General features: G+C 45.1%; 1 protein-coding gene across 1 annotated transcript in view; it reads right to left on the bottom strand.

Moving 5' to 3' along the window:
- Nucleotides 1-4156: 4156 nt before the first annotated feature.
- The window catches only part of IGFBP2 (insulin like growth factor binding protein 2), a 42595-nt gene continuing 20328 nt past the window's right edge, over nt 4157-26423 (bottom strand). The window contains exons 5-7 of the mRNA XM_015406595.1: nt 17630-17829; nt 11146-11286; nt 4157-4866 (exon numbers count right to left, since the gene is read on the bottom strand). Coding sequence (XP_015262081.1) covers nt 4708-4866; nt 11146-11286; nt 17630-17829 — 500 coding nt within the window. The 3' untranslated portion in view covers nt 4157-4707. The remainder of the gene's footprint in view (nt 4867-11145; nt 11287-17629; nt 17830-26423) is intronic.

The raw sequence follows: 26423 nt of genomic DNA on the forward strand, positions 1-26423 counted from the left end.
TTCATTTCTGCCAGGGCTAGGAAAGAAGCAAAGAACGATCAAAGGGAATCTTTGGCCAACTGGCTTTTACAGCATTTAATTTAATTTTTTTTTGCTTTCAATTCATTTTAATTTTTAAAACCCTTAAAAATTGGTACAGGGTTTCTTCATTTTGATTGGGTTCGGTGGGAAATACGCTCCCCACTGGAACCTTCGTTTCCCACCCGATGGGGATGAAATCGCCAGGGACTGCATCCACCCAAGACAACTTTCCTATCAGAATCTGCACAGGTCAGAGAAAGTGTTTTAGATTTTCATTTTAAATAGTTGTTTAGGATAGTTACAGAGAGTAGCTGTGCTGGCTTGCAGTAGAGGAGCTAGATTAGTGTTGCTTTGGTTCTTGTATAAATCTGTAATCACGAATTTTTCACTGTTCCAGCTAATTTAAGAACTTAAAAGATAAATTAACTTGAAAGATTAAAAAGTTTCCATTCCAGCATAAACCAAGGCTGTCCCTCCAGAATAGTCATAGTCATGATTATCTGGGCTTGAAAGGCTATGGGTAAGCCAGGAGTCAGTTGGAGCGTGTGGCTGGACTCAGGCAAGTGATATGATTGGTGAGTGACAGAGAGGGGGAGGGGTTTTGGAAGTGATGCTGTGTGGATGATATTTATGTCTGTCAAGATTTACAGTTAAGACAGTTAGTGAGATGACTGTGGAGAAAGACAGTTAAGTCAGTTAAGTTCTGTCTCTGAGTTGAAGGAGACTCATCCCTGTGTGGGAAAGATTTGGTTCTGTGTAGTAAAAGAGTTAAGCAGTTTGTTTGTTTAAAGGTCTGAGAGAGAGCAGTATTGTGTGTGTTATGAAAAGTTGAAGCATAAAGAAACAGTAACCATATATGGCCTAAGGAAAATATTGTTACAAAGTGACCTGCCCAGATCCCTGTCAGTGGGAGAGAAAAGTGTGTGAAATATCAATAAATCTACTTTTATTTAAGATACCAGTACTAAAGAAATTCTTCCCAGGAAACACATAGTTCCTCGAAAGCCTAAAATCTCAATCCACCTACCCTGTGATAGGAATATTATAGGAAAAGGTTTGGAAAGCCTTATAAAATTTTCCTGGTGGCAGCCGGATACCCAAAGTAAAATAAAACATAAGAACACTTTTAAAGGAAAACCAGACCTCCCCAGATAAGAGGTCGTCACAGTGTCTCCCTCCCCTTCTGTGTCTCTCCCCCTCTGTTCGTGTCTCTCTCTCTGCCCCTGTGTTCCTCTCTGCCCCTCTGCAATGTGTCATGGTGATTTGTTGATGTACACATAATATTAAAGATGCACATGTTCTATGAAAGTCTTGAATATAACAAAACAGGAAATGACATAGAAAACAGAATTAAGAGATTTATTTTCTCAGTGCAGCAGCAGCAAAACTGAAATGGGGGATGAGGGGTTAAAACATGGGGAATGAGGAATAAGAAATTGGAAATCATCTGTGGTTTAGGCAATGGGGTGATACACATGGGGTGATACATATCCACATTTCCATTTCTGGCTTCTTACTAATCCATATTGTAGACAGAAAAAAAATCCCCATGCTCTGACTTGATATAAGGCATGTGTTCCTCAACAGAAAGAAACATTGATGTACACACATCCACGCACTCTGTAATTGCTTAGATTGTTATCACTACAGGATGCACTAAAAAGTGTTGCTGTCTTTCCCCCCTTTCTGACTTTGCCACAGATAAAGTATACTTTCATTGATACATGGTTACATGTGCTATCATGCTGTCCTGAAAATAAAACCAATCCACACATGAGTTTCTGAATTCCACAAATCAGACTTTGCACAATGACAATCTCATCCTCTTTCTTTCTTTCTTTCTCTCTCTCTCTTTCTGAAGATTTTTGAGGTGGAGCCTGTGGTGGGTGTTTCCTTCTGACATACTTAAGGTGATGTCATGGGGTGACCCATGGGTAAGGCTACGAAATGACCCATGGGTAAGGCTACCACCTTCCACTAGAATAAAGTACAGAGGGTCATCAACTTAGCCATCAACCAGCAGTACTGGGTAATAGAGGCCACTGTTCTTAGCATACAGCAGTGGGGTCAACAACTTAAGGGTCTGTAGTGCTGCCCAGGAAAACCTCTATTTGTAATGACTCATGGGACTAACCTGAAGAATGGTGCTGCTCTTGCACCAGATAGGTGTGTTTCATTCACCTGGAAAAAGCCAAGACAAATTTTGTTTGGTATCCCATTTAATTTATTCCAACTTTCTCACAGTTTAGCAATCAAAACAAAGAAAAAAGAAAAGAAAAGCACTGATTTCTAAACAGATACAACTTGCAATTGAGAGCTGATGCTTGCAAGGTTTACATAGCAAAGTAGTCCAATGCAAAAACAGCACCAATTTTTCTTTTTTAACTAGGCTTTGCAAAGTGAAATCTGAGAGTTTCCCGTGGGGGTGGAACACCCCAGCAACACAGATATGTGCTTCCAGAACTTACAGTGGTCTTGATGTCACTGTAAATTTGAGGGGCATGTGAGGTTCCCCACCAAGGCACAAATTCTCATTGGGTCCTAAACAGATTGGAGTATTAAGGTAAATCAAACCGCCGTCCCCATCAGGCTCCTGCGCACCTGGGAAAGTACGGAATTCAATGAAGACGCGATCCAAAGTCCTCATAGCAACCACCACCAGGCCTTTGTAGCATGTGAACTGGCCCCTAAGTTGCTGGCTGTATGTTTTGCCATACTGTTTAAATTTTATTCCTTTTCTTTCAGTTAATCCCTGCCCTGCATATTGAACTAAAAATTAATCCCTACAGGCCAATTCTCTTAGTTTATGGGTACACATAGATTTGTGTCTGAAGTGGTAACTCGCCAACAGTGAGTTGTCATGCAGTTTCAAAAAGGGTGTTCTCTCAGAGATGGTTGTTGACCATTTTGACAGGGGGTTGTTTCAGATCAACAGCAGCATGTAAAAATGAGGTGTGAAGTCAATGGCTTGTATCCTCCCTGCCACCTGTTCCCAATGACAAAAAGGGTGGTGAGTTCTCCTGGTTCTTCCCTCCCCACTGCAAATCCCTCTGACACTCACGAGGGCCTGCTAATGCCCATAAACTCAGTTTCACTGGGCCTGCTGCAAGAGGTCTGGGAGTACCACTCTGCTCAAGGATCTTGTACGGGGGAGAAGCCTTTCTCCTGAGCAAGACTATACCACTAAAAAGAATTAAGAGAAAAGCCCTCGAGTCCCTGCTGCTCATAGCTACTCATAGCTCTCAACAGAAAAGGAGGAAAGGTGCGCTTATCTTCCTCTCAAATATATTGCATTGTTTAAACAAAATACCCAGCCTCCAACAATTACACTGTATATGAACCTATTGATTGCCCTGTTAATACAACCTGGTATATATAATACAAGAAAACCTCACTGCCCATGCAGCAGCGAAGTCCTTACCAGCATTTGCATGATCCATAGCAAAAACAAATCAAAGAGCAGTGAAACCAAGGCAGAGCAACATGAATCCAGTCTGGGGAGCTGAATGCTCAATGACACATCCCTCTTGCCGCCAAGGTTTTATTTAAAAAAAGGGGAGGAACAGGGGCAGCAGCTTACAAATATGGTTTTTAAATGGGTTTTTGCTTATTGGGGGGTGGATCAGAATCCCCCCCCAACTTCATCCCACTTTGATTCTTACGACCAATATGGGAAAAGGATCACCCACTGGAATGAAAGTTTCAGCGCTTCTCAGGACTGAGGCCACAGAGGCAGCGGAAGGCACGGGAGCAAGCCTGATGCTGCCTCACAGTTCACGGGATTAAATTCTTAATGAATGAATTGAGGAGGAGGAGGAGGAGGAGGAGACTGTAATTCATGTTAAGGGGGAATGGCTGTTGGGAAGATACGATGCCCTGGTATGGCAGCCTTTCACCCCATACCTCCCAAAGAGGCAAGCGGCATTCCCATGGAAGGGGTGCTTGACAGACAAGGAAATTTCTTTACCTTTCATATGTGCTACAACCCACCAACGTTCCCTCTAAGCTGTGAAGTCTTGTGAGCAAAAATTCTACTTGGTGAACTACTGGCATTAAGGTTGTGAGCGAGTGACTTGGCTTCTAGTTTGCTCTGGAGCCATCCTTCCTGAGCTAAGACAAAAATTTGTGAGGTGGAGGCTAAAAAATTGTGAGCCAGCTCACACTAACTCAGCTTAGAGGGGACACTGCAACCCACTATCATGACAAAGAGGGACCAACGTGGACAGGTCGTCAGGGCTCGGTGTAGCAGGCAATGAGCTATATTTACAATCTTTGGTGTATGTCTGCACTGGGGTCGAGACACATGCTCTCATTCCGCCTGGTCGGAGCATGATCACCCTTGGTCATTTAGGGTGGCGGGTGGTGGTAGTAGTGAATAAAGGATTACACGACCAAGAGGACAGGTCTGCCCCCTCTCCCATGAAGCTCTTTGCACTGCTTGCTTGTGGCAAGGCTGCTAGTGAACAGGAAAGGTGCTAATTCTCAGCTCTTCTCGGCGGCAGTGGTGAGAAGCCGGTCCCTCCCTAGCCAACCAATCGTGCAAGCAACTGAGAGGCACGTGAAGTCAATGAAAAACTCAGATCTCTCGGAATTAAACAAAACAAAACAAAATGCATTGAAAACCCATGTAAAATCCAGCACTAGGGCTAGGCCAAGTGGCCAGCTAGTGAGTGGCAACATGTCCATCTAGTTCACATGTGCTCCTCGGTCCTCTTGCTCATGCCCAGCGTAGAAGAGGTGGCATTCAGGATCTCCTCGGATGGTCGGGGCCCCCTGGATTTTTTTCCCGGTGTTGGGATTAACACACCAGCATTCTCCTCGCTGGCCATTCACGGACATCTTGCACTAAACGGGAAGAGGAGAATGAAGGAGAGAATGCTATTAGTGAGAAGCAGACTTTATGTAACACTATACAGTAGGCTACTCCTTATTTGCAGCAGCTAGACATCACATCATCAGCAGGGCACAGGCTCAGCAGAGAAACTGCAAAGGGGAACCCAGCCATTTCTTATTTCCAGTAAGTTTTAGACCAGCTTGCGACTTACAGTACGACTGTTTCATACAGTCTACCTTCCCTAGCAATCATCACTGCACAGGGAGAAATTGCTCATTCCATCTCCTGAGAAGCGTAGCACATGTCAGTTCTAATGCAAGGTCAAACCTCTGCCTGCAAGGCACGCTGTGGTATATGGCTTGCAGGGCTCAGCTGCTGGGCTTTGACAGGCAAGAGATCCCAGCTTTAAATCCGCCAAGAGGCTCACTTGGTGACCTTGGATCAGTCATTTTTTTACCTTAACCTGTTTCACAGAGCTGTTACAAGGACTATTATACAGCCACTCCAAGCTTCTTGGAGGAATGGCCAATGTGACTGATACAGGTTTACCAACAAAACATTATACTTGCGGGCTGTCATTACAACATCACTTCACATGAAAGTACACAACCCCTCCCCCTCCCCAGGAACCAGCACTGTATTTATCTAGGGGGCTTGTTCTATGGGGCTTTCAGCCAGCCCTGGGGGAGAAAAGCATAGGGAGTTCAGGGGGTCTGGAACAAGCACGGGATAGCAACAGGCCCACACATGAGCCCTGCCTCTTTCCCCTTTGCTGCTGCTCCAAGGAACAACAGAGCTCACCCGTGGCAAAAGCTGCTCCCTCCCGGGTTCATGCAGGGCTCGGCAGAAGTCACCAGTTCTTATTTAATATGTTTTTATCTTGCCATTACTCTGAGAAGGTCGAGGCAGCATATATCAACCTTCCTTTGCCATTTTATCCTCACAACCACCCTGTGAAGTAGGTTGGGCTGAGAGCATGTGAGCGGCCCCAGACCCCATTGCAGAGTGGGGATTTGAACCTGGGTCTCTAGTCCAACCGTTACACCAAGCTGGATCTTCTAAATAGCAATCATAAGAGAGTTTCCTCCTGACCCGTGGAGAGGCAAAGGATTTTATTTATTAGATTTCTAACCTGCCCTCCCGCCGAAGCGGCTCAGGGTGGCTTACATGGAATTTTAAAAATAATTTTTTAAAAAATATATTTTTAAAACCAGCATACAATTTTAAAACCAGCAAAAATACAATGTAAAATACAATTCCATAGAATTCCAATAAATACAATAAAATTATTTAAATACGACGGCATCCTCTGGTATATATAATTCTATTTTGGTCATGGACTCCCCTGAACATTCCAACACGCTCCAAATCAGTTCGCTCTCTGATCTGTCATTCAGAGGGTCTCCCTATCCACTGGCTGCTTTGCCTGAGTCCTGCCTCCAACATTCTAGACAGTTTGCTGTTCCTCTCCCCCCCACAGCCAGTCAGAACACAGAGGTCATTTGCATATGTGGCCTGATTCGCCTTTGCCTCGGAACACAGAGGTTGTTTGCATATGCGGCCTCACTGGCCTTTCCCTGTAACATTCTAAACAGTTTGCTGTTGATGTTCTGTGTCTGTTCGGGGAAACCATGGTTGCAAATCTCCAGGTGAGGGCTAAAGATCACTCAGAATTACAACATGGACTAAGTATAAAAGATTTTTCTCGGATGAGAGACCATTATGGATTGTATCGGCAGAGGTTATAAAACCCTTTTCAATGCATAAGGGGGAAGACTGGGTACAAAATAGAGATATGTTGAAACCTGTGGGAAAGACATATGAATTAAAAATGGAAGAAGACTTGGCCTTTAAATATGGTTGGTTACAATATAGACAAATTTATGATTTGTTTAAAAAAGATTAAAAAAACTTTTGGGTTTAGAAAAATGTATAATGATATTGAGAATGTGTGGTTTGAGGGAGGTAAAAACTGATTTCTAAAATGTATAAAATATTGTTAAAATGGTATACAGAAGATGAGACAGTTAAAGAGCAAATGATAAAATGGGTGGTTAACATGAAAAGAAATATCGATGTCATCATGGGAATTTCTATGGAAAAATGCAATGAAAATATCAACATGTACTAACCTGAAAGAAAATTGTTTTAAGATGATGTATAGATGGTATATGACACCAAAAAGATAGCAAATATGAATAGCAATATGTCAAACAAATGTTGGAAATGTAAAAAAGTAGAGGGCTCGTTTTATCATATGTGGTGGACGTGTGAAAAAGCAAAAACATTTTGGACTGAGATACATGCAGAAGAAAGGGAGAAAATTGTTAAGTGTAAGTTTAAGAAAGAGCCAGAAATATTGCTTTTAAGACTTAAAATGGAAGAAGTAAATGTGGCAAAAAGGACATTGATGTGGTATATAATTACAACAGCTTGAATGACATATGCTCAATGTTGGAAACAAGACAAAACACCTGAAATTGGAGATTGGATAAAGAAGTTACTTTTTATGGTCGAAATGGACAAAATGACGAGGAAACTTAAAAAATTTGGAAACAGAAGAATTTTTCAAAGATTGGAAAGATTTTAGAGACTATTCGGAAAAGTATTGGGATGTAAAGGACAATCTGCTTTGTTTTGAAAATTATTGAAATATAAAGAATAATAGAAATAGATAAGTGTATAAGAACAACAATTGAAAAATGTATTACCTGTAGAGTTTGAATATTTTAAAAAAGGAAGATATGTAAAAGATCTAAGAGATGGGCAGGAGGTTGGAGCACTGTGGGAAGCCATGAAAGGGTGGGGGTAAGAGGAAAAAGGATGTATAACATAAATTTTGTTGTATGCTTGAACGTTTATTATATCCTAATAAATTGTTTTTGGAAAAAGAATTACAACTGCTTTCCAGATGGCAGAGATCAGTTCCCCTGGAGAAAATGGTGGACTTTGTGTCCTTATATCCTGCTGAGATGGCTCCTGTATGACAGCCAATGTGACGTAGCAGTCAGGGCTTCAGCTATTAAAAATGATGTCCAGATGACCAAGATCAGTTATCCTGGAGAAAGTGGCTGCTTTGGGCAGTGGATTCTATGGCGTTATACCCTACTGAGGTCCCTCCCCACCCCAAACCCTGCCCTCCCCAGGCTCTACCCCTCAAATCTACAGGTATTTCCCAACCCAGATTGGCAACCATGTAATCAGCTATGGAACTACTTTCCAGACCCTTGGAACCCAGAAAACATGGCACTGGAGGAGGTGCTTTTCTACCTTAGCTGCCACTGCATAACACCCCCCTCCCCCTCAAAAAATAAGTCAGAGGTGGAGAGAACCTTATCTGTTACCATGAGGCTGTCCTCCCATTCTACCCACTTGGGGCAGCAAAATGACTTGAGACAGCCCTGCCTTATAGCTAAGCAGAAGGAAAGAAACATGGCTTGCCTCCCTCCATTTTCCGCTTCCCTCTGCCACCCCACCAGCCAGAGTCGGGACACTCATCTGAAGCTTCCTTCTAGATCCCATTGTATTTCTTCCCACAACGGGCCTTACTCCTAGTCCTATAATAAAGTGCAAGGGCACCACGACCGACAGAATCAATTATTACTGGAACGCCCGACAAAACAGCTCCATTTTCACGGCTCTGCGGAATTGCTGGAGGTCCCACAGCACCCTGATCTCACTAGGGAGCTTGTTCCAGAGCGTTGGCGCCACCAGGGAGAATGCCCTGGTCCTAGATTAAAAAAACAAGTGAGGAGCAAGTTTATGGGAAGAAACCAAAAGGACTGGGAACCCACCCCCACCCCCCAGTATGCTCATACAGATATGAGCTTTGATTCTCAAAAGTTCATAACCCCAAAATCTTGTTGGTCTCCAAGATGCTGACCTGACCTGGATAGCCCAGGCTAGTCCGATCTTGGAAGCTAAGCAGGGTCAACCCTGGTCAGTACTTGGATGGGAGACCCCCAAGGAATACCAAGAGGCAGCCAATGGCAAACCACCTCTGAACGTCTCTTGAAAACCCTTGAAGTGTTGCTGTAAGTCAGCTGTGACTTGACGGCACTTTCCACCACCACTCTGAGGTGCTATTGGACTCAGAATCTAACTGGAAATACATGACTGAATGTGCGCTCATATCATTAGTGCACCTCGTTTCAAAAATAGACTCTCTGGGACCCCAAGACCAAGGGGCGGACTTGTCTAAAAGGCGGTGGAGTGGCTCTGCCATGGCCACCTTGTGCGGCAGAAAAGCGTGATAAAAATGTATTAGTCCCAGGAAAGCCTGTAGCTCCGCCTTGCATGTAGGGGCTGGGGCCTCGAACATAGCCTTGACCTTATCCTTAGCTGGGTGCAAGCCCACCTCGTCAACCCGGTACCCCAAGAAATCCACCTCCGACACCCCTAGAAGGCATTTCTCCCACTTAACCTTCAGTCCTGCGGAGTCGAAGCGGAGGAGGACAGCACGGAGTCGCGACACGAAATCCTCGGGTGTGGCCGCCACGATGAAAACATCATCAAAGAAAGGCGTCACACCTGGGATCCCTTTTAGCATGGAATCCATCATTTGTTGGAAAATGCCCGGGGCCACACTCACCCCATATTGTAACCTCTTAACCTTGAACGCCCCCCAGTGAGTCACGATGGTTTGGGCGAAGGCTGTCGCCTCGTCCACAGGCAGCTGCTGGTAGGCTTGTGCGAGGTCCAGCTTCCCGAAAATCTTAGCGCCCACAAGTGAGGCCAAGACGTTGCTCACGACAGGCACTGGGTATGAGTGGTCGGCCAGCGCTTGGCTGAGGGTACACTTATAATCCGCGCAGATGCGGTTAACAGGGGTTACTATCAGGGTTTCCCAGGGCGCGTGTGATACGGGTTCCAGTACGGCCCGAACTCCCTCTTCGCCCAAGTTCTCCGGACTCGACTGGGCCCCTGCGAAGTGGGCTGTCGCAGCGGGCCGATCCTTGTGAGAGGCCTCATGAGCAGTGGCGTGCTGCAGGGTCTCGTCCAGTTTCAGTGTGCGATTGCTGATCATCTTCCATCGCAGCTTGGTATCGCTCAGGCCGCACACAAACTGCGTTAAGAGGTTGTCCACTACCGTGGGGAAGGCACAGTCTACAGTGAGCTGGTGTAGCGCGGCCATGTAAGCTGCGGCCGATTCCCCGGGGGCCTGGATGCGGCTCTGGAAGTCCATCCTCCTGGCCAGGAAGATCAGTGTTGGGTTGAAATAAGCGTTGAGGGCCTCTAGGATCTCCTCAAACTCACATTCCAGGATTGATCTAGGCGCCAGTAGGCTTTTGGTGAGTCGAATCGTATCCGTGCCACATGAGCTGATGAGCAGGGCCCTCTGTTTACCAGCGTCTGTGAAGCCATTGAGTATAAGGTAGCAGGCCAACTGGTCCGTCCATGAGTCCCACAGCTCGGGCTGGGAAACGTCAAACTTGTCCAAGCTTCCGTGGTTCACGGCCATGTTTCTAGCGCGTTGCGGGGAGTGGGGTCAGTCGAAAGGTGCAAGCGGCTGCGCGGTGCTCCTTGGTAGCGTGCGGGACGCAGACTCTTCCACCTCGGGCTCGGTGCTCCGCTGGCTGTGGACTCAGGGTCGCTCATGCTGGCTTTCGAGCAAGGGAAACCTTTACCTTTACCAGCATGTCTGACTATACTGTACCTAGCCTTCTTTGACCTCAAGCTGACTCACCCCTTTTGGATGAGGGATTCCTCCATCTGCAGCAGCTTCACACTAGCTCTGCTTCCTAGGAGTGAACCCCTCCCACTTTGGGTAAAGTCTTTTATCACTTCTTCCCAAGCAACACTGTCTACTATTCTGCTCGTGTAAGTTTTCCCTCCAAGTTAGCCAGTCACAGGGTCCAAAGGGTGACCTGGGAAATGTAGGCCCTGATAGCTATTCTAGTATAGGCTTCCCTGGACCACTAGGCCTCCCTAGAGCCTGTAGGCTGTACTACTATAGGCCTAGGATCATGACAGAGCCTAAGAAGGGTTTTGGAGAAAAGCAGAAAACCTTCCCTAGGGAAGCAATGGGCTGGTGAGAGAAGCTTGCTCTCCGTCATGGTTTCTTTAAGAATTATCTGGCTAGATGCCATCTGATGGATTTATCTCTGGCCTGATCCTCCAAGGAATTTCCTATGTTTCCCAAGCCCTGCTACAAATTATGTGGTGCTTGTGTTGGTCCTCTTAGTGTGACATAGATCTACAGGGACCAGCACTAGATGAACCATTCTGTACACCAAGACCAGAGTTTCTGATCCCTGAAAAAGTAGTCCCCAAGCACTCTCCTCACTTGCCTGTTTGAGATTGTAAAGGCCTTGCTTGTCGCAGTTTGGGATATTCAGGGAATAGAGGTGCTCCAATGGACCACGCTCATCTGGTAGTCGCATGGTCGAGATGCGTTCCAAGACCTGATCCAATTGCTGCTGGCAGGGAGTCTGTAAAAGGCCAAGAAAACAGAATGAAAGATCAGTTGGGTCAGTATTAGGATTTCAGTTAAAGGAATGGCAACTGTGTGTACTTTTCTTCAAAGCACGTCAGGTAGAGTCAAAGACTCCCACCATGCGCTGCACAGAAAGAAGATGTGGTGTCCTCCATTCTGGCTTAAGATGGCTTTGTCCAACAAGATTTTTTTTTTTAAAAAAGGACTCTGCCCTCCAAAGCACCAGCAAAAATGGCTAATACACCCCACTTCACCTATAGTTAACACCATCTCAAGGTTGCTGACTCTTAAAATGAGGAATGAAGGGTCAGCACATTGTGATAGCACATTGTGTAGCACATATAGGCACATGACCTCTTTCAATGATACACTAGCTTGTCCTCTCTTTGACAAACAGATGTGAAAACAAACAACAACAACAAAGTAAGGACAGACTCCTCCAGCATGGAACAGGATTTCCCCCTTCTAAATATGCTACTTCAGTCAAGGCAGTGATGGGGAAACTGTTCAAAGTTCTTTGCAAATAGTCACGTCTTAGCATTGCTTTCCCCTACCTCCTTCCTAGTAATGTTGGAAGGAAATGAGTTACATACCCAACTCCCACAGCATCACCAACTAAAGTGATCAATTTCAGCTCAAAAGTTGTCATCATTAGAGGAACTTCAAATGATGGTACTTATAACAAAGCTTTTCAGATAAATCCACCCCCACCATGAGCCTAAAAAAGAGTGAGTGTCTGGTATGGAAAATGTTACCATTGTTTCACATCCCTTTGGTTTATTTGTATTCATCTATTTAAAATATTTATATAAGATTGTATGCAGGGGTCATTTCATAGAAAAAGAGGTGCAGGAGCTCATTAGCATAACTTATTTGCATATGCCACACCCCCTGACATCACTGGAAGTGTGTCAGAAGGCAACACCCACCACTCAGGCTCCACTGGACTGTTTGGGATTGCTAGCTATTGGGGGGGGGGGAAGGGATGTGCAGATCTGTCCTTGCAGAGGAGGGAGAGCTTGTACCTGAATAAAACTTGGTCTTAAAAGTGCCACTGGACCGTTTTGGACCGGGGGGCCGGGCTCTGCAACTTACCTGGCTACTTCTTGCTCTGACTGAGGGCTGCTGGGAGCAGGGGGTGGGGCTTGTTGCCTGTGGCCACCCCCTGGGCTCTTTACTGCTGGAGCTCTGCTCCTGTGCGCTCCTGCAGGAAATGACCCCTGATTGTATGTATGCAATGATGTATTCTTCCAGTGAAAATATGCTGCTGGATCTGTTAACCCCTATTAGGAGTATGATTATGATTTCTCAAGAATTAAAAATATTTATTTGAACCTAGGGAAGAAGGATTTTTCTGCAAACCCAAAAGAACCCCTAGGTAGAAAAATCTGAAATTAAATATATATGGAGAAGCAAGTTCTGCGCTTGCATGGATGTTGTAACTCCACTGAAAAAAATGCCAAATGAGATCTCGCAAAGTCAAGGTCAACATTCCAAGGGAGGTTTTTAAAAAGGACTCACGGGGGAGAGGAAGCAGCCACAGTGGTCAGGAAGGATCGGGAGGGGTGGAGAAAGACAATCAGGGAGGAGGAAGGGTTCAGGAGAGAGATAGGAATGGTGAAGCCAACTAGATCAGTGTTAGCAGCAACCAAAAGGACAGTAAGGGGAAGATGGTTAAGCCCCATGGCTGCTCAGGGACCCTCCAAGAGGAGTGGTTGCAGAAGCAGCATTAGCAAGCTAGTCAGTGGGGAAAAGATCAACAGCTACACCAGAACAACAAAAACTATTATCCCTGCATCTGGGCTGATAATATCAACTGTAATACTGATGGACTACTGGGCGTCAAAGCCCTCCTCCTAGGCCCTGCAAAAATACATCAACCCAAAGAGAAATTTTCTGTTTTTCATTTCACTGATTTATCCCCTGTGGTTTTCTGGGCCTGATACAGCTTTGAGCATGGTAAGAGGGTGGGCTTCACATCCTCCACTATTCTTTCTAATCATTTACAGCAAAATGTTCTAAATTTACAATGCACTGGTACATAGTTAGGATCTCTGCCATAATCTTCAGTATGCAGTCTTTGAAGGTTCAGACTAAGGTCCACCAAGACCAGCATTCTTTCCAAAAGTCCCAACTAATTTAACATCCAGAAATTGGCTAGTGCCCCCCAGCTGACTACTATCTACTTTCTGGGTTGCCATTTCTTTTCTTTTGGTTTTTATTAGCTCTGTTTCTCTGCTTTGAGCAACAGCCTGACACATGCTAATTCAGCGGGTGAAGCTTTACCTACCACTTTGCTACAGGAAAAGCTTTCCCTTCTACATAGCTCTAGGGTAGGGCTGTCAGGTCTCCCACAATATGGTTTTTGTAAATCCTAGAGTGTCCTGTGATATCACTTCCAGTTTTGACTCAAGCAGCTTGCCAGGGTGATGCCAGCATGCCAGTTCCCACCCCCTATTTACTTCCTGGTGTTGCCAGCTGTGGCCCAGCAACACTACTCTAGTGCTAGAGAAAAATAAGCTTCTAACCCTAGAAACACAACATAGAAGGTACACAATGGGACAGAAACAACACTGCTTAAGATGCCTTTTCTTTAGAAGTGTTAGAAACAGCACAGAACACTAACAGTTCTTGCAAACTTATCTGTCAGATACAAGTGGAACATCCCGTGGCAATGAGTTTAACAGGTCAGCCAAGGACTTTCTTTTTTGTTTTGTTTTTTTAAAAAGCAATGCCTTAGATCACCTGGAGTTATTCCATAGGCAGCAGAAATTCCATTCACAAAGTGCAATTTTCTTACATTCCTAGGGTTGCCAAACCCCCCCCCCCGGTTTGGCAGGGGTCCCCTGCTTTTTGGGGGGTTCTACTCGCCGCTGGCCAGCTGGCCGATGGGAGAAGCCCCGCCCCAAGCCCCAACACCCACAGCCGCCCCTGTTCCTTCTCCCTGCACTTAAAGGGGCTGCCTTTAAGTGCAGGGAGCTAGCATTTCCCGCGCGTCCAATTGGGCATGTGAAGCCTTCCAGCTCCATGCTCTTAAAAAGGGCCGCCCCTGTCCCTTCTCCCTGCACTTAAAGGGGCTCCCTTTAAGTGCAGGGAGCTAGCATTTCCCGCGCGTCCAATTGGGCATGTGAAGCCTTCCAGCTCCATGCTCTTAAAAAGGGCCCCCGTTAAGTGCAAGGAGTTGGTGTTTCCCCACGCGCCCATTGGGCGGGCGGCGGGGACGTACCCAACATGACATCAGCACATTGGGGATGCCCCGCCCCCTCCAGGAACACCCCTCAAAGTCCCCCACTGTGGGTTAAAATGGACTTGGCAGCCCTATACATTCCCCCCAGCACCTGAAATTCCTCTCTGGAGATTCCTTGTCCTAGGGGTTTCCTGTGTGCCAAGAACAAGAGGCAGAAGACAAGAAAGTTCCAGACTGTAGCAGAAATCTTCCACCCAATGAAAACCTCCAGGGGACCTAAGCCTATATGTTAATTACATTGGCTGCCAGTCACTTGTTGAAAACATGCCTGATTTGATAGACTTGATCATATTCCTTTTGCCCATGGGGTATCTTTCAGCTTCTAAAGGACAACAAATCAATTCTGTCGTACCTTCTCTATACTACCTTATTTATTCAACTGTTTTTGAAAACCCCAAGAACTGTAGCATTTCAAAAGATATCAAGGCAACCCTTAATTTATGTGGGGATCTTAAGGTGGATATTGTGACAAAATTCAGCCTGCCTTTTTAAACATGCTGAATTTGTGCTTCTACATGTCTTCCACAAAGCCTCCAACATTTTTTTGCAGCAGTCACCTACTTTAGAGCATTAAGTGTAGAAGTATTTTTATGGCTTCTGAGGGAAGATACTTTGAGAGTCAGTGATTTCTGTCAGGGAATTGTCAGAAAAGTACTTCTATAGAGAGAAGAAGAGGGACTCCATTGTCTAAGATATATTAAAACTACTCTGAGGGAGAAGTCAGATTCTCACTCAAGAAAGCTACAACATGGTTTTATACAGACATATAGTATTGGAAAAATAATTTGGCAGGAGGTTTGAAGAGTTAGAGAGAACTCCCAGATGAGCCAAATAGGAAAAGGAGTTATTGCTTCTTAGGGACAAGAACAATAACTTCTAGACAGTAGGAACCCCTGTCTTAAAAACGGGGAACAGCTTAGACACCTCGAGAGTTACTGGAAAGCTATAACATCTAAAGGGAAAACCTAGATCTCTGAAGGGAGACACCTAGAAGCACTAAGATAAAGCTGTTCTCAAAGAAACTGTATTTAAGATTCTGTGTAATAGCAGAAATATATAATAAGCAAAAACCTTTCTTGTATGTTCAAAAACCTCAATTCTGTATATGTAGGAAAGTTTTACCTGAGCAATCTCTATACCTTGAACCCTCATATTTATAGTTTCCCTGCCTGTTTATTAAAATTTATTTATTTATTTATTTGGATCAGGCTCAGGGTGGCTTCCATCAAATTTATTTATTTGGATCAGGCTCAGGGCAGCTTCCATCAAATAACAACCGGTAAGTATACAATACACACACACACATATACACAAACACACAAAGTAAAAACAATTAAAACTCTTTATTCGGTTTTGAAAGTTAATTTTCCTCATGTGCCATTTCATGAGGGTGTATTAAAACAAGGCCGTGCCCATATTCCCTCTAGTTCCTTTGCTGGGTCATAAGCCTAAACTAATATCTGTGACCAAGCAGGACAGTTAAAGCTTATAAAATAAAGAAGAAATACACGCAGCTCAGTCACTGAGGGGAACTAAAAATATTTTTAGCAGGGAAATCTGCCTGGGAGTAACAGAGCATAGAAATACATGGGAGAAGATATTTACACAGTCTTGAACCCTTGAAGGTAGGAGCCTTCAATAGTACTCTATAGCCTAAACAGCGGATAAGAAGTTGCGTGATAGCTCCTCTGGTGATAGCTCTAGTTCCCCTCACATGGGCTCCTCTCCCTCCTATTTCTGTTCTTTCCATTTAATCGGTTTCCTCAAGGAATTCTCCAGGAGACAAGACTTTGAGCATCAAAGGTCCCAACTAAGGATGGACACAAACTGAATTATGAACCAAAGTTCATCACAAACTTGGCCTGGGTTGTGCTATCCCACCCTCACGTACCCCATGAACCCCCCCAGGTGGATTTGTGTGGTTTGTGTCAGGAGGGTGCTGAAGGCTTGGAGAAGGGATCCCTTTAAATGGTTTTTGCAAGCTGTGCCACCACAGCACAAGTCACAATTGAAATGAGAAGGCATTTAAATGCCTTTTCAGTTGACTAGTTTGAGTTGTGCTGCTGCAAAGGCATGGCTCAGCAAGCAAACTGGGAAGGCATTCAAATACTTTCCCACTTGGAAGCGATTTCAACAATCCCTTTCGCTCCTGTCCCCACTTCCAAGTGGGGGGGAACAAAAGGGATTGCTGAAATGGCTTGCAAAAGCCATTTAATGGGGAAATCCCCTTTAAGTGGCTTTTGCAAGCCATTTCAGCAATCCCTTTCACTCCCCCCTCTTCCAAGTGTGTGTGGGGGGGGAGTGAAAGGGATCACTGAAATGGCGTGCATCTATTTCAGCCTAACAGGCTAACAGCCTGAAATGGATGCAAACCTTTTCAGCAATCCATCATGCTCCCCCCCCCCCTTGGAAGTGGGGGGGGGAGCAAAAGGGATTGCTGAAATGGCTTGCAAAAGCCATTTAAAGGGAAGATTCCTTTTTTTTTTGCAAGTTGAGTGCTGTGCGCAAGTGAAGTCCAGGTGGCAAATTCACCCAGAAGTGCTGAACTTGCCACCAACTTCACACGCGTGTGGTGCCCACTTGCAAAAGCCGTTTAACGGAAACATTCCCTTTAAATGGCTTTTGCATTGTTTCCCCTCCTTCCATGCTGCTGGTCTCGGGGAGCTGCCACCAGCAGAAAGGAGGGAGGGGAAGATACATGAACCGAACCTGTTTGCGAAACGGGGGAGCTTCATCCTGGTTCATGGGACCTCACGAACCAGTAATCAGGATGAGCCTCCATTTTCTTGATTCATGCCCATCTCTAGTCTCAACAGATGAAACAGAACTGATGAAAAGGAAGACCTTCCTCTCCCTATATAAAGCATCTACCCTTTAAGGTTACAACACTGTTCCAGAAAAAGCTCCTACTGGGTAGCCATCTTGGCATGACAACCATGAGTTCAGCTGTGTACAGTGTCATGTGAAGAAGGACATATCCCAAAGAACCAGCACAGGTACTTGAAGGTTTTGCTCTCTCCACTGCAGCTTGGCAGCTGCCTGAAGAAGGCAATGTGCAAATGTCCCTTGGTCAAATCTCTTCCCAACTTACCCTGAGAGTGGATGGCCGTAGCTCAGGATGGTGGTGGTGCTTGGTAGGTTTGCCCATCTGCTTTTGCTGCTCATTCACCCGCTCGCGTGCTACGGCCAACTCCTTGTCACTTTTCACTTTTCGCCCTCCACTTCCGGGGACCACACTGGCAGTATTATCCACATGGTTTTCTGCAAGGGATGCTTCAGTGTGTTCATCATCTACATAGACCAGGGTTGGGTAAAGAAAGGAAACAATTATTAGGTATGGTGATCAGAGAACGGACACCGGAGATGGAATTGGGGGGGGGGGGAATCCCACTAAAAGAACTGTGGCTCCACTCAACCAATACGCATAATAGCTCTGAAAGGATCTGAGAAAGAAATTCCACAGAGTGGCCAAGGGAAAGGGGTGCTTCTATTGAGGGAAACCCAAAAGTGGGATACTTGTTAACCCCCCACCTCTAAATAAGTTGTCATCTTTGAATGCTTGGTTACAAATGGTAAAATTATTTAATGCATTAAATTAATGCATTAATTTTAATCGAATCTTACACATATCTGAACCACAGGAGACATTTTGGCCCAATACACAGAACAGCATGTCCCATTGGTTCAGATAGAGCGGCCCAGAGTCTGGGCTTAACTACAAGGCCAACGGCAGCAAGGGGGAGGAGAGGGAAGCAAGTAAGCCGTTTCAAAGGGCTCAAAGATGCAAAAAGTCCCTGTTTAGCAGAGAAGTTAAAAGAAACTCTGAAAAAAAATACAGAAAGCAGTCTGACAAGAAATCAAATCGAAGAGCACCCCTCCCAAAGCTGTGCAATATATAAAATTGCCAAACTCCTGGATTCAGAGATCAGTTCGCCTGGGGAAAATGGCCACTTTGGAAGGTGAGTTATGTGGCACTGTACTCCACTGAAGCCTCTTCCCTCCCCAAACCCCAGTTCTTGATTCAATTTTATTGGGTTAAGTTTCTTTCCCCTCTTTGGTTCTGTATAGTGATGGCACGTATAAGGAACATTGCAGGTAGTGTGCACTCCTGTTAATGGACTCCTGGTAAATGTGGCTGTCACATCTGAAAAGGACAAATGCAGGTCTGCTTTCAAGCAGAGGGCTCCTGACAAAATCCATCGTTTGCGCTGCTGCCACAATGCAGACAACCTCTTAGCCTGCCCCCATTATAGTCTTCAGCAGCTTTTGCCAAAGGGGAGGAGGTTCTCTCATTGGTGTACAACATTTGGCATTTCAAAATCCCAATTGGTATTGCATGGTTGGATCTGCGCTGCATTCCTAATGCTTTAATAACCCTATGGAAAAACTGGATTTCAAAACTTCTCAAAGGGTTTGGTGAGGCTTCCAGATGAGTAGTGTAATATTAGTACCCATTATCCCCCTTTCCCATCCATTACTGTCCCTGGTTGTCTGGCCTTTTCAGTGTAAATGTGTAAATAGGGATAAGGTTGCCAAGTGAGGCGGACAAGCGGGCAGTCTCTGGGAGAGAGAACTGTTCCAGCGAGTTCCAGGTGAACTGCCGGGTGAGCTGCTGTCACATTTAAATGCTTTCTCTCCACTGGAAATAATGGATGGGGGCATCTTTTGGGGCTCACAGAATTGGACCCCCTGGTCTAATCTTTTTGAAACTTGGGGGTGGGGGGAGGCACCAGCAGCTATATGAAAATCTGGTGCCTCTAACTCAACCCCCCCCCCCCCCCGAGCCTAAGATATCCATGGATTGATTCTCCATTATACCCTATGGGGACTGGTCTCTCTCTTTTTTATTATAGAATTTTTTATTGCTTTTCACTATAAACTACAAAACTACACATTACAGATTCAGAGTAGCAAGGTACAATAATGATCTATCTTACGCTTTGGGTGTTTCCCTATATATTCAAGTTTACAATACATCATTTAATTTCTAAGTAATAAGTATTCAAATAGAAAGAACAAAAATTTCTTAATTTTAGTATTGCATATGAGCAATAATATAAATTCTTTAAACTGTGACATAGCGAAATCTCAGATCTTCATTTGGATGTCTTCTTGTCTTTGCGCTTCTTCTTCTTTTGCCAGGGAATTTTAACCTTATAAGATCTGGGTGCATCAGCTCCCAAATCAGAATCAAAGTCAGAGTCAAAGATTTCACCCAGGGACACCGAAGTAGATGAGGAGCTGTCAGTGGCTGACACCTGATGATCACTGTTTTCTTCTGTCACCTTCTTTTCCTCTGCTTCTTTTCTTTTCTTTTTTTGTTGGAATTTGATGCTATATCAGGAATGCTTCTGCTTTAGAGAGAGAGTCAATCTTGTCTTTCTTCTCTTTGTAGTTGAATATAAGACCTTCTGGTAAAATCCATCGGTATTGGACATTGTTCTTTTGAAGGAATGTTGTAAATTTTCTGTATTGCTTCCTCTTCTTACGTATTTCATATGGTACATCTTTTAGTACTTTTATCTCTTCCTCTTGGATTTTTAATGTTGTGACAGTAGAGGCTTTAAGTATTGAGTCTCTTGTTGATCTTTTTGCACATTTAACAAATATTTCCCCTGGAAGATTATTTTTCTTCACAAACTCTGAATAAGTTCTATAAATCATGTTTATGTCTGCTTGCAATATTTCAGGTTTACTGTTAATCAATGGGGCCAATGCTTCGCTTAAGATTTGTCTTAAATGTTCACCTTTTTCCCCCAGTACCCCTTGAAATCTTAAAACATAGGGATCTTTCCACTTGCAATTGTAATAATTGTTTTTCAGAAGCTCTTTCTTTCTCAGCAATGTCCATTCTTTGATCCATCTCTTTGGTCTTAGTTTCAACCTGTTTTAGCTTTTTGACCAACTTCTCTGATTTATCTTTGATCTCCTTCATCTCCTTCTGCAAATCATCAAACTTTTTGTTGAGATTCGTCAGCTGATCCAGCAGGGGCCGAAGATTTCAGAAATTGTACCAGCTAAATTGGTGGTAGTTTCTGGTCTTGTGACCAGTGATGCTGTACTGGCACTTACTGTGGTGCCTTTGCCTCTGGACGCCATTTCCCCCCCACGTGGCAACGTTGTTTACATTCAGGTTAAAGTTCTTAAAAGTTCTAAGATTTTTTTCTGTACTGAATAACAAGCCCCACTGGGATCCACTTCGGTTGGGTGGGTTTCTAACAGCTTGTTGTCAGCTTGCTTCCCGTTTCGCTGCATTTTGTGCTATAGGGTAGGGTTCTTTCTCCCGAGAGTTTCCCCCCCTTCTCTATGGGGCTTTGCTGTCTCACTGTCAGTTCCTGCACCCTCTTTACTTTTGTCTTTCTTTTGAAACTTAATTCACTATTTTTTCACTGGATGTCATCCCGTAGGGAAAAAAAAAAAAAAAGGCCTTTTGCTTAAGTCCTTGCGCGCTCTGGTCCGGTAACGTCTCTGGGTGCCATTGCTGGCCTCGGGCCAGCGGGACCTTAAGGAGCAAAAAAGAGCCTCAATCCTTGAGCCGCAGCTTCGGGAGCGGCTCCTCCAGCGCTCCAGGCTAGAAGATCCCTGCAAGGGCTTCGTGGGGGGGGGGTCGAAGGCTTCTGAACCCCCTCCCTGCCGCCTTGATCCAAATCGCACCCATCAGAGCTCGATGGAGTGCATTTGTTCGTGAGCCGCTGAAAACCGGAAGTCGGGACTGGTCTCCATAGGGTATGATGGAGCACCCAGCAGCTGTCCCCCCCCCCCGCTTTCTGACAGCCCTGAAGTGGGGGAAGGGGATCCAAACCAGGGGATCCCCTGCCCCCAACTGGGGATTATTGCAAAATAGGGAAAGGATTGTTAATCAGGAGAATGAACAGTATGTTCCAATGGGTGGTTGCTTAACAAGTTCCTCTCATTTTCCTGGTTGGCTGCTGGCACAGGGTTGATCCAAATGGGCATCCTGGAGCCTACTTTGGCTGTAGCCATCCAGAGGAAGTGCTTTCAAGTCCTTCAAAAAGACATGGAAATGGCCACTTGATAATTGCTCTTCAGCACAAGAAACTCCAGCATTAGTAACATGGCCTACTTGTCCATTTTGCTTCCTTTCCATCATTGGATGTACATATTGGGTGTTGAACAACAGTTACATTCTTCCCCATTCTTCCCCTAGGGATTGGTTTGATGCAATCTCCCATTCATTCAGACACATATGTGCCATGTCCCAATGCATTATGGCATTGTGGCAGCAGCATTTCTGCATCAATGTTTTCTGACTTACTGCTGCAATCCATGGACAGCAAAAGTCTCCAGTGTATTTGAAGAGGTAACAGCAGAGCAAATGTCCTGGGTTGGGGGGGGGGGAGGCTAGAGTTACTACTTAGGACAACTAATAAATAATAATAATATAATGGGGGGAAACATCCTACCTCGGGCAATTATGGAGCCAGCCAAGTCATGTAATCTTCTTTCATATGATGTTTGGGTAAGGCCTGAGTGGTGATGGCAGTGGGGAGCGGGTAAGATCTTTGGCTGTGGGCTGCCAATGGCTCTCAGCAGCCTTGGGGAGATGCCAGCAACATCTGCCCTTTTTGTAATGCTTGCCCTACTCCTGTATAAGCCCCTCTGTACAACCAATCTACTTATGCCTTACAGTTGTTCCTAAAGCTCTTCATAGCAGGGGAGGGGTCATATCTCCTCTGATATCACACCACTTACCTCTGGATTTTAGACAAACTGCCCCCATTTTTAACCCGGGTGTACAGAAAGGGGTGACAGATCACTTAAATGATGATCTATCAAGCTAAACCCTATAAACTATTTTCAGCATCAGGATTAGGGATGGGTATGAATTGAATCACAAAGCAAAATTCATCACAAATTTTGCCCTTTTCGTGGTTCGCAAACATAAGTTCGTGATGAACTTCCACAAACTTTTAAAGCAGTTCATGGCAGTTTGTCGACAGAGCCGAAAGCATTGGTTTAAAGGGACTCCGAGTCCCTTTAAGCTCCTGCTTTATGTTCCCCTCAAAGGCACAAAAACAGCTGAGCACTGGGGAGGTTTTCCCCACCGCTCAGCTGTTTTGGGCTCTCTTGTGCAGAGGGGAGCAGGTGCTCCCTGTAACTCAGCTGTTTTTCAGGCTTTCTGAATACCCTGTTTAAAGGGCCTACAGTTCCTTTCAGTGGGGTTTGCAAGCCACGAACGGGTTCAGTTCGCAAACAACAATCCCAGTTCAGTTTGTGGTTCTGCCATGAACTCAAACAAACCACATTTTTCTGGTTTGTGCCCATCCCTAATCAGGATTCAGCCCTCAGCCATGCAAAGTAATAGTAAAGGGCAGAAGGCTTTTAAGAGAGCCCAATTCCTACAGGTTGGAAATTATGTGAAATATACTGTGTGAACATCATAGATACAGGGTTTTCTTTTTAGTGTGAGCACATGCTAGCTGGGAAGCTGTGGATGATGGTGGCTTCTTAGCACAGCAAAAATGTTTGTAACATTGTGGCACATTGCATTTTGATCCTGCCCTTTCTCCAAGGAACTCAGTGTAGTGCATGTGGTTTTATTTCTTTACAAGTGCTACTTTGTTCTGAGGTCGATTAGGGTATAGAGAAAAACTGGCGTAATGCCACCCAGTGAACTTCATGGACCACCAGTGTGGTGTAGTTATTACTGTTGGACTAGGATCTGGGTGACCCAGCTTCAGATCTTCATTCACTCATGGAAGCTTGCTGAGTGACCTAGGGCCAATGGCACACCCTCACCCTAACCTATCTCAAGGGTTTGTTTTGAGGATAAAACAGAGTGGAGGAGAATAATGTAAGCCACTCTGAGTCCCCATTAGGGAGAAAGGCGGGGCATAAGTGAAATAAATTGAATTTTAAAAAAGACAGACTTAGTCAACCTGTTGTGCCACACGGGCCAGCGGTGAACCTAACCATTAGTTTGCAATCTAAGTAAGCATATCCAGCCCACTCATACGTATCACAACAACCCCTATGAGGATGGCTAGTCTGAGAAATGCTGACTGGCCCAGGATCAGCAGTTTTGTGGCAGATGGGGTGAGGGTTTCACAGCTAGAAGGTATCATTTCCAAGATACCACTTAGTGTCAAGGTTTTCATCCCACTGAATCCTTGTAACAAGAGGGAGGGAGGGGGAGAGAGGGAGAGATTTGTGCAAAGTTAATAAGAGAACATAAGAACATAAGAGATGCCAATGTTGGATCAGGCCAAAGGCCCATCCAGTCTAACTCTCTGTGTCACACAGTGGCCAGAAATACCAGTGCCATCAGGAGGTCCACCAATGGGGCCAGGACATTAGAAGCCCTCCCACTGTTGACCCCCCCAAGCACCAAGATGACAGAGCATCACTTGCCCCAGAGTCCCTATCTATCCCTTGTGGCTAATAGCCACTGATGGACCTCTGCTCCATATGCTTATCTAATTCCCTCTTGAAGCTGTCCATGCTTGTAGCCGCCACCACTTCCTGTGGCAGTGAATTCCAAGTGTTAATCACTCGTTGGGTGAAGAAGTACTTCCTTTTATCCATTCTAACCCGACCGCTCAGCAATTTCATGGAGTGCCCACGAGTTCTTGTATTGTGAGAAAGGGAGAAAAGTACCTCTTTCTCTACCTGCTCTTTCCCATGCATAATCTTATAAACCTCAATCATGTCACCCCTCAGTCATCGTTTCCCCAAGCTAAAGAGCCCTAAGCGCCTTAACCTTTCCTCATAGGGAAAGTGTTCCAACCCTTTTATCATTCGAGTTGCCCTTTTCTGCACTTTTTCCAAAGCTATAATATCCTTTTTAAGGTGTGGTGACCAGAATTGCACACAGTATTCCAAATGAGGTCACACCATTGATTTATATAGGGGCATTATGATATTGGCTGATCTGTTTTCAATACCCTTCCTAATAATCCCCAGCATAGCACTGGCCTTCTTTACTGCAGTCACACACTGTCTCGACATTTTCAGTGAGTTATCTACTACAACTCCAAGATCTCTCTCTTGATCAGTCTCCGCCAGTTCAGACCCCATCAATGTGTATTTATATTTAGGATTTTTGGCTCCAATGTGCATCACCTTGCACTTGGCCACATTGAACCCCATTTGCCATCTTGACACCCACTTGCCCATCTTTGACAGATCCCTCTGGAGTGCCTCACAATCCTCACTGGTTTTCACCACCCTGAACAACTTCGTATCATCTGCAAATTTAGCCACTTCACTGCTTACTCCCAACTCCAAATCATTAATGATCAAGTTAAAAAGCAGTGGACCAAGTATTGATCCCTGAAGTACCCTCAGCCCTGCTTCATGGCATTAGTCATGCCGGCCACACGACCACGGAAACGTCTTCGGACAGCGCTGGCTCTTCGGCTTTGAAACGAAGATGAGCACCACAACCCTAGAATCAGATTCGACTGGCTTTCAAGCAAGGGAACCTTTACCTTTTATGTTGAGAGGAGATAGCCAGCTTTTGCAATGAGAGTATTAAGAGAGCCTTTGAAAATTAGAAACAGAGGTCACTATGCTTCATAATACAATCTGATCTGAGGAGCCCATGACTGAATATTTCAGAATGGCTTTTTGGAAAGACAATATGCACTACAGCCAGAAGTCTGACTTCCCACTTGAAAGAATTAAAACCAGAAATGGAAAAATGCTGACATGTGGTACATTTTTCCCCCAGAAAAGCAAAACATAGAAAACAAAAGAAAAAGGTCAAAGAAAAGCCCCACCCTGCCCGTTAGAGCTGTCTGCTGGTCCATAAGAACATAAGAGAAGCCAATGTTGGATCAAGCCAATGGCCAATCCGGTCCAACACTCTGTGTCACACAGTGGCCAAAAATACCAGGTGCCATCAGGAGGTCCAGTAGTGGGGCCAGCACACTAGAAGCCCTCCCACTGTTGCCCCCCCAGGCACCAAGAATACAGAGCATCACCTGCCCCGGAGTCCCTATCTATACCTTGTGGCTAATAGCCACCGATGGACCTCTGCTCCATATGCTCCATCTCTGATTTTGTCCATTCGCCGTTCTAGAAAAACTGGCTTCAACTGCACACAGTTAAATATTACTAGCTTTGAAGCCACATTGCACTTTCCCACCATCTCTTTTCCAGGCAGTGGTTCTATCCAGAGTGTTACCTCCCCCCTTTTCTTCCCCCTTGTTATTTTGCATTTTCTCAGCCTGCCTTTGTTTAATTCTCAAGTTGCGATTTATATCTGACTAGGAATAAGGCCCATTGTGGAAATAAATACAACGCGATCTAGAAAGAGGCTCTGGGAGAATGCTCTGGCTTTGGGCAAACAGTGTCAATTTGCTGTGGCGACCTCAGCAGGGTATAATGACAGAGTCCACTGTTTTCCCCAGATGAACTGATCTCTGCTACCTGAAGAGCAGTTATAATTTTGAGTGACCTCTAGCCCTCACCTGGAGATTGGCAACAATGGTTCCCCATGAGGGACTGACTGGTTTGGAGGGTGGAGTCTATGGCATTGTACCTATCTGAGGTCCCACCCCTCCTCAAACCTCACCCTCTTCAGGCTCCATCCCTCAAATCTCCAGGAATTTCCCATTTGGAGTTGGCAACCCTAACAGGACTGGCCCCAATGTGTTTTCTCCCAAAGGCCAAAGTAGGTGACAGGACCAAGCTTAGTTGCCTACCAACAGGCACTGAGGGGAATGTAGGGTTGCCAGCTCTAAGGAGGGAAATACCTGGAGGTTTGGGGGGTGGATTCTGTAGAGGGCAGCATATGTTTTCTCCCAGAGGCCAAAGTAGGTGACAGGACCAAGCTTAGTTGCCTACCAACAGGCACTGAGGGGAATGTAGGGTTGCCAGCTCTAAGGAGGGAAATACCTGGAGTTTTGGGGGGTGGATTC

The sequence above is a fragment of the Gekko japonicus genome, unplaced genomic scaffold, assembly GCF_001447785.1.
Source record: "Gekko japonicus isolate JY-2015 unplaced genomic scaffold, Gekko_japonicus_V1.1 scaffold1898, whole genome shotgun sequence".
Classification (NCBI taxonomy): domain Eukaryota; kingdom Metazoa; phylum Chordata; class Lepidosauria; order Squamata; family Gekkonidae; genus Gekko; species Gekko japonicus.